General features: G+C 34.5%; 1 protein-coding gene across 9 annotated transcripts in view; it reads left to right on the top strand.

The window, feature by feature from the left end:
• ARID1B (AT-rich interaction domain 1B) overlaps positions 1-13,311 on the top strand; it is a 400,901-nt gene that overhangs the window by 146,590 nt on the left and 241,000 nt on the right. For all 9 annotated transcript variants that reach the window (XM_076002847.1, XM_076002846.1, XM_076002845.1 and 6 more), the window contains exon 4: positions 700-810. In XM_076002847.1, coding sequence (XP_075858962.1) covers positions 700-810 — 111 coding nt within the window. The remainder of the gene's footprint in view (positions 1-699; positions 811-13,311) is intronic.

Here is a 13,311-nt window from a genome sequence, read left to right as displayed (position 1 = left end):
TTTCTTGTCCTAATTCAGGTCTTTTGGGATATGTTTTGTTCCCTATTGTTGTTTTATTTTTTATTATGGTTTTCTAAAAACTATGCCATGTGAACATATGGAGACCTATACATACGTGTTTATTGGTTTCATAGAAACCCCAGGATTCTGTGAGCTTAATACAAATTTATGCTGTATCGTGGGTAATTGAGAAGGCATATTAAGATTCTGTTGATAATAAAGCTTTCATTAGTTATTTAAATTGTTTGAAGTAACATTAAAGGCAGCCTAACTAAAATCAGAATTAAACTAAACAAAATCAGAATACAACAATGAAAGGAGCTTTTGGTTTGCTCTGGTTTCAGAGACACTTTGGCTACAGCTGACCTTCTTCCCCATTTTTTACTGACTTAGTCATCTTCCTGCGAAACTCAAATACAGTACTTAGTTTGTATGGTCTCATAATAAATTTAATTTTTAACTTTATGTACATATATACTTCTGCTATTGGTGATTCACTGCTTTTTAAAACAATTTTGCTTTTGATAATGTGTTAAATCATAATTATATATATATATATATATATATCTGTCTGCTAAAATGTATCAATAACATTAGTTGATAGTTTGTGATAAGCCTTTGCTTCATTTTTGTTACTGAAGAAGCTTATGTCATTGACATATTTATGAAGTGCTTCTTTTTGTATTTGTATTTGTGTAGGACATGTCTCAGGAAGGCTATGGAACTAGGTCTCAACCTCCTCTGGCCCCCGGAAAACCAAAACATGAAGACTTGAACTTAATACAACAAGAAAGACCATCAAGCTTACCAGTAAGACATTAATGTGCTGATTTGGAAAAGTAATGAGTTAAAGATTTTTAGAAAGAGCTGTTGTTTCTGTTTGTTCTACTTTGTATCACAATGCAGGAGAGAAGTTTCTACATTTCACGTATATTTTGCAATTTATTAATTATTTTAGGCTTAGTTGTCAGGAGCTCTGTGTAGTCTTGGATAAGTCTGTTTCATTTGTATGTATCTCTGTTGCAGAGTCCAGATGTGATTTGAAAGGTTTTAATGAATGGTTGGTTTTTGTGCAGGCAATTATTGCTGTTGTACAATTACATTTTCTTTAGGTTTTTGCTTTTTTGGTAGTGATACAGAACAGAGGTGTCTATGTGTGAGTTGAAACTTAAATTTTTACTTTGCAAAATATATAAATGATGAGATAAAAAATCTGATAGTGATTTGAAAATCTTCTGGAATGTTGTATTTATGTAATGAGAAATTATCTAAAAGAAAGTATTTTAGTTTAAAATTTGACAAAGCAGTTTGTAAAGTATTTCCACCAGCAAATAGTGTATGGTAACCAGGTGTCTATTGATTAGAGTAGTGGTTACAGTATGGGTTATCATGCCATGCCTTTTTTTTTTTTTTTTAAAGAGGGAACCTAATTTAAATGTGGTTTTCTTTATTTACTAAAAGTATAAATTAGTACAAATATTTTTACATTATTTTTGTATACATTTACTTTCTTATTAAAATATTTTGATTTGAAGAATTATTGTTATTGGTTAATTTCTATTAAGAATGTTTAAGATAGGAGTTCAGGATAGCCATGATTTTAATTTTAATTTCAATTATGTTTGCATTAAGTAAGATTTATTATATTACTTCTAAACTTTTGAGAACAAGCATTTGTAGTGACTATTATACATGACATGGGGCATGAATATCATACCATTTTAATGTATATGCAGCCTTAAGAAGAAGGTAAGTGATGGCCACAGGATGTGGACTGTCTTTGAAACTGATGGACATGTTTTTGACTAATTTTTATAGTTTTTATTTTTATGGTGGGAGAGGGTGAAATCTTACTGTGTTCTTTATTTTAGTTGTATTGGCTTATTCAATGCTTACGTATTTGGTTTTGAAGGAAGGAAAAAGGTAATGGATTCTGTATTTTATGCTGTAAGCTTTTTTCTTTAGATAATTTGCAGGTTGGTGAGTATGTAGTTTGTGTGTCTGTGTATGACACACATGCATGCTGTTAATGCAGCATTTACTGAATATTTGGGAATTGGCTTGTGGTTTTATGGAATTTCAGTTGACTCGCAGGAAGCAGGTAGATAGTGAATTCCACTTCTTTTCACCAGTTTTTAGTGTTTTTGGAGAAGCCCAGCTTTGTAGATTTGTTATTGACTGGTGATTTATACTGTGACACAGGTTGAAAATTTTGCTGTAATTTGATATGGATTTAGTGTACTGCTTTCTTCATATCCACTGGAAAAACTTCGGTATCAGTCACTAATGTATGCTTCTTGTCATGGATCTGCATTGGAATGGATAGTTGATATTCAGCTAACTCTACAGCATAATTAGGGATGGAATGATGTGTTGTAGTCCCAGAAAACTAACTGAAAAGTTTGCTTCTGGGATTGGTGCATTTTAGGTTGATTACTGGAAAAGAGGATGTAAGTATTTTAGGAAGTGAATCAATACATTCATCAATAGTTTAAATTTTTTTCTGAATTATTCTATTTATATCTCTTTGTATATGTATAATGACTTACTGTCTTCCTTAATTTTTACCTTATCTACTTACAAGAGCATTTAAGGTTGTTCATAATGTAAATTTTCTTACGAAGCTGTAAAAAAAAAAGAAATACCCTAATTGGTATTTTCTTTCTATTTTTGTAAGTCACAGATAAATAAGATGCTGATTGACTCAGTAGCACTTTAAGCACATTTTAATAATCTCTTTTTAGAGGGCAAAGTTTCCAGGTTTTATGGTAAGTATTAATACATAGAAATATCAGTTCCTGAATAAAGGCCAAACCTTAAGATTAGCTGGTATACCTAAAACCCCTAGTCTGTTAGGATGAAAATTGGCTTTATTTAAATGAAGGTTAGTGTGCCACTTTTCTTTCACCAGGACTTTGCATGTGTAAAAAATTTCTATGTGGGGCTTACAAATATATTTTTATTTATGTGGACGCTTCATATATTGTCCGCTGTTAAGATCATTATGGTTTCCGAGAATGATTTGTTGGTATTGTTATGGCTCTAATACCATGTATTTTTATAGTGTTACTTTTATTAAATATTTTATCCTCTAACTTGGTTAAGTTGATACTATAGGGACTGTAAAGCTATGTTTGTTATCGCACCTGAATTTGCTACCTGGTCCTTTGTAGATTTACTCTTATACTTTTCCTTTTGAAGAGTCAGTGATATAAATTTTGTCTTTTTACTTAAAGTCTATACATGATATTTGTAATCACTATTCTTGTAATTTGGAACTAAGTATATTGTGAGTCTTAATCTGTATCATTTAAAAAATGTAGTGATTCATACTGATTATTAACTATCGATTATATATGAGACAACAAGAGTGCTTCTCAAGTAGTTATTTCTTAATTTTTTTGCTAACATTGAAATAGATTTTGTAATATTTTTCTGCATGTGATAATTTCTACATGTCATATATTTTCTCTAGTGTGTTTGTTAACACAGTTAACAACTTTCTATTACAAAAAGTTAAGACATTTCCAATATCTTTATGCTAGGTCTATAATTTGATCCCTTGGTAATCGTCCTCTCACTATTGTTTGAAACTGTTTGTCTATATTTGATGTCACTAAATCCTTGGTGATCTTCAGTAGCTAACACAGTTATGTTTTCCAGGTAATTTAGATCTCAGATCATCCATAGAAAGCAAATGACTGATAAATTAATACTTGTTCTCTTGTTGTCGTGGGGCCATGACTAGCAATATTTATTTTTTGCTTAGTAGACTCAGACCTAAAGCTCAGAACAAATCTTCCTTAATGGTGTCCACTTACTTCTATACCTCTCAATAATATAGCTTTTTCCCTATTGAGATACATTAGCTTATATATCCTTGGTATTACTATTATGGATAAATCATAGCATAGAGAATATAATATAAAAATTGGCTTGAAGAGCTCTCTTCCTTTAGAGTATCATCACTAAATTCTATTAGATTATTATTAAAATTTGAGGATATTGTAGTTTTCTTTATCTTTGATATTAATATGAAATGAAGCCAATATTTAAACAAAAGATACAATGGAAGGTCTAAAAGCTTTTGTAACTTATATACCCCATTATTTCATAAACATTGAATATATTTCAATTTATATTCTAAAATTTGATTTAATACACTTTTTATTGATTGATAAATTTTTGTGTCTTGTGGCATTTACTATTTGTCCTTTTATTATAGTAGTTTTTATAACTGTTTTGGCTCTCCTAGTAGATTAGGATCTCTTCATGGTATTTTTTATGTTTTGTTCAGAAAATATTTTCCTAAAAAAATTCATATGAAAACTTATTTTAAAATAAACTCTTACTCCAGTTTCAGAGTTTTCTTTCAGTTGCTAAAAGTTCTTTTATATGGTATTGAAGCCTGTGCTCTCCATATGCTAATGATGCTAAATGAGTGTGGCATGTGGCATCTGTGTTGGCAGGGTAGTATTATCCCTAAAACCATTTGTTGTTTGAAATGACACTTGAGTTTTACCTGGGTAACCTTAAGCCTCAAGAAAAGAAAAAGTGGGCATTTAGGATAATTAAGCTAAAAAGAACATGAAAACATTCTTTTCTTAGTAATATATATTTTTTGCTTATAAAAATTTGACAGAAATAGTAATCATAATTTCTGTAATTATAGTACAGATAGATACTTTGTTAATAAAATACTTGTGACATGTATAAAAGGATGTAAACAAAAAAGGATGAATGTTTTATTTTCTTCCTCATTCAGCAAAGTAATACTTTTCCCTCCAGGGATTTGAAGAGTTGTTAATACTCCTCAGTTTAGAAATAACTCATTTGTATTATTCTTCAGAGAGGCATGCCACTAGTTTTGTATTTCAGATGGGAGGTGCATTATTCTGTTTACTTAAGATATAGAGTACAATCAGCTTAGCAGTCATATTGTAACTGTTTGAGAATAGACTGCTTTGTTGTGGCTTTCTAAAATATATCTGTAAATATTGGTTGTTCTGGAAGGCCCATCAGGTCATTAAAAACTTTTCTGACCCTTTCTTAAATAAGAAATATCTAAAGAGACTGACATGAAAAAGGGTTTGATCTTTCTGAGTTAACTAAAAAGGTACTTTTCTTGAGTTTGCAATTAGAAGGAAATATTAGGCTTTAGATAAAACATATGTTTTTTGGCCCTTTGTGAAAGGAAGGAGGTAGTAAATGCTTGTTGTTCTTTGAAATAGAGGGTGTTAAACAGGATATTGGAAGCCTGAAAGAGAATGGTTGGAAAACTGTTATTACCAAGAATATACTTTGGGGGTTGGGTATTAGCAAGAGAACATACAGTGTTCTGCCTTTAATAAAAGAAAAGTACTGTTGTTTTTTGTTTTTTTTTAAATCTTTAATGACACTGTGTTAGTTAGGGGTCATGTACCTTGGAAGTATATATGAATATTGATGATATGTTAATAGGGACATTCTAAGTCTGTAGATTTGATAATATAGGTCCTATGAATGATTGGAACCTCTTGGGAAAACCTAGGTGAAGCAGCTTTTCAACTGGGTTCAGCTTTTTACCAAGTTCTCAATCCATCCCAACTAGAAATACAAATTGTTAAGATTATCTTAACCTGTTAGTTGGTAGGTTTTTGCAAAAATCAAAATCTGTCAGATAAGAATTAGCTGTGTATGGCTACGAATGAAATCTTTTGAAAGTTTATTTGTAACTTGAACTTGATTTAAATGGTTGCCAGGAAAATGTTAGAAGTGTAGTTGTCTATTGATTAATCCTTCTCATATCATTCTGAATGTTTAAAAAATTATAACTTAATGAAAGAGAAATCTGATCTGTCATCAGGCTTATCTCAGTGTTAAGAAGTGGATAATTCCTGTGTACAGCTGAAGACCTAAGCTCTTTATTATTTGTGTTCTTTGAATGTTATTAAATAGAATATGTTGAGTTTTAAAGTTTTAGAGGCAATAATATAATGAGGAGGAGGAGATTCTCTGAAGGATGGTGCTTTGTCTGCTAGAGCATCTGCAGATACACTGATTAACTTGCATAGCTTCAACACTGAAGGTACAGACACATTTTGACAATTTGGGAAAGTTTTAAAGGGAACACATAGTACTTCACTTTCTTACTTAGGATTTATCATGTTCTTGAATTCACTGGTCTATTCTATATGGAGACATCAGTTCTTTTCAGATTAAGGTTGTAAAGAGCATTTAAGGACCTTAATTGAAATTCCTAATTTAGAAAAAGTCATAGTGACCCTGGCAAATGTTTATTTTATGATATTGGTAGTCATTTTGAAAATAGAGGATAATGCTTGAACTTGAGCAAGGTAGGAAGTAGAAAGACATGTCTCTCTCCTTTCAAAACAGTCTTAATATTATTTGTTCTGTAAATGAAAATTCAATAAAACCTCAACAGTTTGGAATTCTTCCAGGGAAAAACAGGCTAAATATAATAGAAAGTTTGAATAAATTAATATTTTAAAAGATCTATAGTTTGCTTTTAAATAATTTGAATGTTTGTGTGCACAGTGTTTCTAAATCGACATCTTCAGTCCTGTTAAAATAAATAGATAATTCCAAATTCATCATAGCTGAGATATTTGCTTAGTGGCTATGTGTTCATTTAAATATTAGTTTAATTTTACAAAATATTTTAACTAACTATGCCCCCCCATAAACTTTTTCATATAATATTCTGTGATTTCTATTTAAAACATGGGGGGAAATGAATTTCAACTCATTCTATAGGACTGTCAGTTAGTTCCTAAAAAATTAATGAAGGAGTATGAAGGAGTACTGTGAAAAAATAGACACTAGACAAAATTGGAGATTAAGAGAGGCTGAAACATAACTGATTTACAGGATATTGGTTTTGATAATAGAAGGATAACGATGATCTACAGTTGATAAATGAGGCTCATTAAGTAACACATGATAAATGCAGATATTCCTGGCTAACAGAAAAGTCAGCCTACAAATTTTGCCGAACAAATGGAGAACAGGCAGTCTCTGACCCACTCACAGCCCTTCAGACCTCAAATCCCTGGCTGGCAGCACAGGGGTTGGGGACCAGGGGAACTGAGAAGGAAGAGAGTGTGAGCGGAGGAGCAGCGCCCGAAGCTGGCAGGGATCGGGCAGGAGGCATGGGCAGGAGTGCAGCTCCTTTGGGGGTGCACTTTCTGTTAGCATGGGGCCTGTCACACCCTGCCTGCTCGTCCACGCCCCTGGTTGCGGGGCAGCTTCCCTTGGCACACAGGCCATGAGTGCGTCTCACTTTATGTCGTCTGAGTTGGGTGGGAAATAGCTTTTAATTTACAGATTTTCACTTTGCAGGTAACTCGGAAGGCACACATCTGTTTTATATAACAAGGCATATATAACCAGCAGGAGCTCATAGTAGCATTTGTGGACTGGTTATTTGCTTTTATGTTTCTTTGGGACTGGAAGTAACTATTTTTAATGTTAACTGTCAGTTTAGGAGAGGAAATAAATACATGGAGAGCAGGTTCTCCCTGAGCCAGGATTTTCTATTCTTCCCTCACAATGTAGGATTTTAGAGGTGTCTCTTTTTTTCCTCATCTTTTTCTTTGCCTTCTCTAAATTGTTGTAAAATAACTGAATGGTCTTGTTTTCCTTTGTTTGGGTCAAGAAATTTTAGCTGAAAATTGTTACTGAGTGAAAGAAGATTATTGACTCAACAAGCCTTCAATTTTCCGTGAATAACACTCCCACCCCCTAGCTTCAGGAACATGCCGTGCATGCATTCTATTTTAAAATACAGACTGTAATTTAAAACAGGCAGTTTGATGCCCCACTGAACTTTGTTTAAGCCTGGAATAAAAGAGGGGGGAAAAAAAGCTTTAAGCCACAAAAAAGTGACTAAGCTTTCTCAACTCCTTTCCTTCATAAATCTTTTTTTCTATTAAAAAAAAAGAAAGAAAGAAAAGCTTTCAGGTACTATTGTCTCTTTCCACAGGTCCTAAATTTTACTCAATATTAGATTGTAGCATGTACATCTTTTCACTTTATTTCATTATTGGGATATCATTTGAATTTTTTGAGAGCTCAGAGCAGTGTCCATTTGCAGTGGGGTCTGTGTGCATGTGTTGGTGCATATTATACACATCCAGTGCATGTGAGAGTCTTCTAAAACACATAATTTTTTAGCATTCACTTATTGATAACTAATTTCCTAGTATTCTTTTGATTTAAACAGTACCTGATTATTAGATGGAATGATATAAATATTTAACTGTAATATTACGTCAGATCAGTATAAAAATGGTAATTTGAAAGTAGTTTATATCACTTGCCTTTTTTCCTTTTTCACAAAAATGAGAACAGGCAACTTATAATGACCGGCATGGAAGCAACAATGGATTTTTGATAAAATAGCATATATTGATCAGGAGACGGGTTCCCAGGAGGATGCTGGGTGGCAGACAGGGAGCTCAGCTGAGGTTTTGGTCCTGAGCCCTTCTTGCCACTTGTCAGGGCCTCCGTCTCCTTCTCTGAAATAAGGAGTAAGTCAAATTTAGGAACCTCCCAGTACTTACCTGCTCTGAAATTCTACATTAAAAGCTGTCTTTATTAGTATATAAGAAAAAGCACCAATAAAAATAGACTGTGCTTTTGGGAAAAATTCAAATGAATGAAGGAAGTGTAGGTACCTTAAAATCCTCAGAAATGACTCAAGTGTTCATGTCCACAGCCTCCTTTCTCTTCTTGGGTGCTATTTGCTTCTGTAGCAGGGACACTCGAACTTATTTAGGGATTTTGGGTTGCCTAATTGAGTATATAATCTTATCATTCGGGCCACAGGAGAGCCATGGGCCTTCCTATGGCCTCTGTCCATCTCTAACATCTCAGAGATTCTAGAACCCTCCTCCCCCATATGATCATGTTGGGAGTCTTGATGTGTTTGAGTCTGGGGAAAAGGGGAAATGTTCATGGGAAAGGTTGGGAAATAAGTCCATATGCCACCGTCTTCATGACTGCCTGCTACCATGGAAGGTAGAAAAACAAACAAACAAACAAACAAACAAACAAACAAACAAACAAAGAAGCTGCAGGACTCTGAAGTCTTATCTTCAGGGCTAATGCCTTTTCCCGTTGAGCCAAAGGGACAGCTTTCTGAACCAAGATGATCTTGCAGCAGTTGGTTTTCATTTCTTGGTGGTAGAAGAATGTTCCTGATGGTCTGTAGCTGAGGTCTCCATTCACTTTTGACACTTTAGGTTTACATCTGTTATACTATAAAATAACTGGATAAACACACTGTGCTTTTTTAAACAGAGATTTACTGTTTACTGTTCATTTACTGTGAACGGAAATATCAGCAGCCCATCGATATCAAAATCATCGCTTGTCTTTAATGAAGCCCAAGACAGTTTCCTGGATAATGTCCCCTGCATTTCTGTATTTTGTGTGTGTGTTTTGCCTTTTTTTCCTTTCTTTTGAGACTTTGGAGCTCACTGGTTTTAATTTGGGTAGGGTGGGGTGGTGTGTTTCAAGTCTTATTTTCACTTGTTTTCTTACACCTCTTTTTGTCAGAACACAAAACAGTATGTTGAGGTGGTGGCATAGCCATGCCTGCTCCACAGGTGAATGTCCTGTGGTAAAGCAGCCAGGATGAGTGAGCCTCGGACCGCTGGGTCAGGGACAGCACAGCAGTGTCCTGCCCCACCCATCCAGAGCTTGTATGGGCGTGGTGGATGAGGAGTGTATCTGGAGAAAGTTTGGCTTCAGAATAATAATAGAACACCTCATTTATTGGACACTAGTTTTGAAAGTTTTGTATATAAATAAAAATTTAATTAATGAACACTTGAAACTACTAGTAAAAGAAGAGTAAATATGCTCAGAGTAGGGGGTCTTGGTGAGTATGCTGGGCATAGGCGCATGAACTTTAAAGACAGGGCTTTCCGACATCTATTTTACCTGCCCAAAGCCAGATCCCACCCCGTTCTTCTGTAGTATTTTTGAAAGTCTGAGACTTTGGTGTTACCAAGATAAATGAATCGTAACGTGCCTTTTATCTGTACAAAGCCTTTGTTTTGAGCGCGCAGTTATGAGCACTGGAGGCGGCAGAAACCTGTGCGTGGAGCATTGTCTCACTGGTGAGGTCGAAGCCAGCTGTGGCATCATGGAGGCAGTGAGAATGTGGAGGAAGAACATTGTTGGAATAAAGGGAGAGACAAAGGACAGATGCTTTGGGGGTTTTTAATCCAAGTGACCAGGATGTGTTGTTGGCGGTGGTGACAAACACAGGGAAATAGTAGTGGAGGAGAGGTGGCTTTAAGCTCCAAGATGTTGATGAGATTAAAGCAAGTCCTAAATAACTTCACTTGAATTCTGTAAGGTTAAAAGGAAGCAGCTCATCTTTGCTACTAAAGTCTTATTTTTATGTAGTTCCTTATATAAGAGGCAAAACATTGTCATAAATAAGAATTGATGTTGAAAGAATGATAGCATTAGCTATAACTTTGTGTTACTTTAAATTCTTGGAGATGAGTTGAAGAATATTGTAGCAGAGTGTGTATGCTCACTCAACAGATCATACTAGAATGTTTCCCACTCTAATGTGGTGCAAAAAAAGAGTACAGTCTGAATAAGGAAATGCCACTATAATCGTTCTGTTGGGATTCATGGCTAGTCTCATTTTTGTTTTTGCTTTTATGATAGTTCAGCAAGTATATATCAGAATAGGTGCCTTTCCTTGGATAGAGACAGGTTATTGTATATTGCTTTGTTTGGTGTACTTTTGAATGATTAGACTGTTCTTATACCTATTTATTTTGGAGGAACATTTGTTAGTTTATCTCACTATAATTTGTCCTTTGAAACCTTTTTGGGTATAGGTGTGTATGAACCTGATATACAAATTTAATACCTTTACTTGTTTTTTATTTTTATTTTTTATTTTTTGAGGGTGTAGAGTGTGTGAAAATGGGGAGTAGTGGTTGGGAACCTGGTTTTCACATGCTGTTTTTGAAAGGTCTTTTATTTTGTAGAAATGGTTTACTCCTTTGAGCATCCAGAGGTTTTTTTTTTGTTGTTTTTGTTTTTTGTGTTTTTTTTTTGAGACAGAGTCTCGCTTTGTTGCCCAGGCTAGAGTGAGTGCCATGGCGACAGCCTAGCTCACAGCAACCTCAAACTCCTGAGCTCAAGCAATCCTACTGCCTCAGCCTCCCAAGTAGCTGGCACTATGGGCATGCACCACCATGCTCGGCTAATTTTTTCTATATATATTAGTTGGCCAATTAATTTCTTTCTCTTTATAGTAGAGACGGGGTCTCGCTTTTGCTCAGGCTGGTCTCGAACTCCTGACCTTGAGCAATCCGCCCGCCTAGGCCTCCCAGCGTGCTAGGATTACAGGCGTGAGCCACTGCGCCCAGCTCATCCAGAGTTTTTGATACATTTGAATCTCAGCAGAGGAAATGAGGCCTCAGAGAAATTACCCTGAACTCTAAAGGGGTACTTTTTAATTTTTAATCAAGCCTTTCCCCACCTTTTTCTTCATTTTTTAAAAGGACTGTCTTTTCACTCCCTGCACCAAGAGCAAAAGGATGAAGAGCAACACTATTGGCTTAATTTGTATGTATCAATAAATAAATAAATCCTTTTTAATAAACTAAAGATGGAACATATTGTAGTAGCCAAGGACAATTAATGAAGCAAGCAAAATTAATATTAACGAGTTCTTAACATGTGTATTTTTACATGTTTAATTTGATTCGTGTTTTTCTTCTTTTTCTTTTTTGAGCTCTAATTCCCACATGTGAAAATAGAGACTCAAAAATGGCAGGAAACTTGTCTGGAAGTTGGCCTCAGTGGAGTAGCAGTCCAGCAGTTGCTCCATAACTCGTTCCATTCATTACAGCAGTTCCTTAATGTACCTGCTTCTGAAGATGGAGTATTCTCAAACAAAAACAAATGTGTTAAAATTTTCCCAAATGCTTTTGCTTTTCTTAGTTGCAGCATTTATGCTTTTCTTTAGCCTGCATACACCTAAATGTTGACATCCTCAATTAAGGCACAAATTCTCACATTATGCAGAAAAATTCAACTATATTTAATAATCATTTATTGATTGCCTCCTATGTCTAAGATTTTATATTAGATATAGTAATAAAATAAAATAAAAATTTAAATTATTTCACTAGCTTATTAATATTTGTTCTTTCTTATAATACATTCAGGAATAAGAAAAGAAATCAACCACAGAAAATACTTATTTTCAGGAACCTGTAATTTAAAATACTTTAACATATTTTCTCATTTTATCTTCAGAGAACGGTCTATATATAGCTGCAGAATTCATACTTTCAGCACATGTAATTTCACAGAAGTGTTTTGCCACTTTCTGGAAGCCTTGACTATTTGAAAGTTTAAGAGCAGTGATGACAATATCAAAATTATGGTCATAGCCTTTTATACAGGACATTCAGGCGCCAATTAGTCACATATTATCAGTGCTAGTGGTTCCAGGGGGAAGGAGAACGCTACCTCCCCCTATTTTGGTGAACACCTGGGGTGGTAGAATAAGGATTATGCTGGCTTTCTGGAATGACTTCATGAGGATTTTATTATTTTCGCTACTTTTTTCTGACTTAATTGGCATTTTCTGTTTTTTATAGAAATGAAAACATCTTTGATAAAATTCTGGCCTTTTGGGGGGTATCAGATTTTTTAAAGTATATGTAAATATGCAGGTTATGGTTGACATAGGACATTCACATATACTGTCAACTTAGTTTCAAGGCCTAGATGCTACTCCTTTAGCCCTTCACATTTACATGAGATATGAATGTATAAAAACCTCTCAGGTAGTACTTGTCACATACACAAGTGCTCAGTAAATGTCAGTTTCTTGCCCTTTCTTTGCCTTTCTTCTTTTGTGAAATCATATTTGGCTTCCAGGGTCTGTTAGTGCTGCTAGTCCGCCAAAAGTCCCTGAGATTCAGCATTCCTTCCTTATGAATGAGGAGCACTAGAACAGACAGCTAACCCTTGGCTAAAACTTGATCTCCTTAACTCCTAGCCTGTTACTTCATTGTTGAACCCCAATACTGCAGGCCTCTTTGGCTGCAGAGTATGTTGGTATGAATACCACCAAGATTCTTCCATATTTCATTTCGATATTCCTCAGTTTTTATTTACAACCTTACTGAAAGACAGAAAGATGCTAAAGCCACATTAATATGCATCGTATTTTTTTGAAAAATTCTAATACTGTGCTGTTGTTTTTTTTCTTTATTGAACTACCAAAGCCTAAATTATGGGGGAGAGTAATGATAATGA

This window comes from Microcebus murinus, chromosome 5 (genome assembly GCF_040939455.1).
Source record: "Microcebus murinus isolate Inina chromosome 5, M.murinus_Inina_mat1.0, whole genome shotgun sequence".
NCBI classification, from domain to species: Eukaryota; Metazoa; Chordata; class Mammalia; order Primates; family Cheirogaleidae; genus Microcebus; species Microcebus murinus.
The sequence above is the reverse complement of the archived record's forward strand: the minus strand, read 5'-3'. Positions and strand labels throughout refer to the sequence as shown.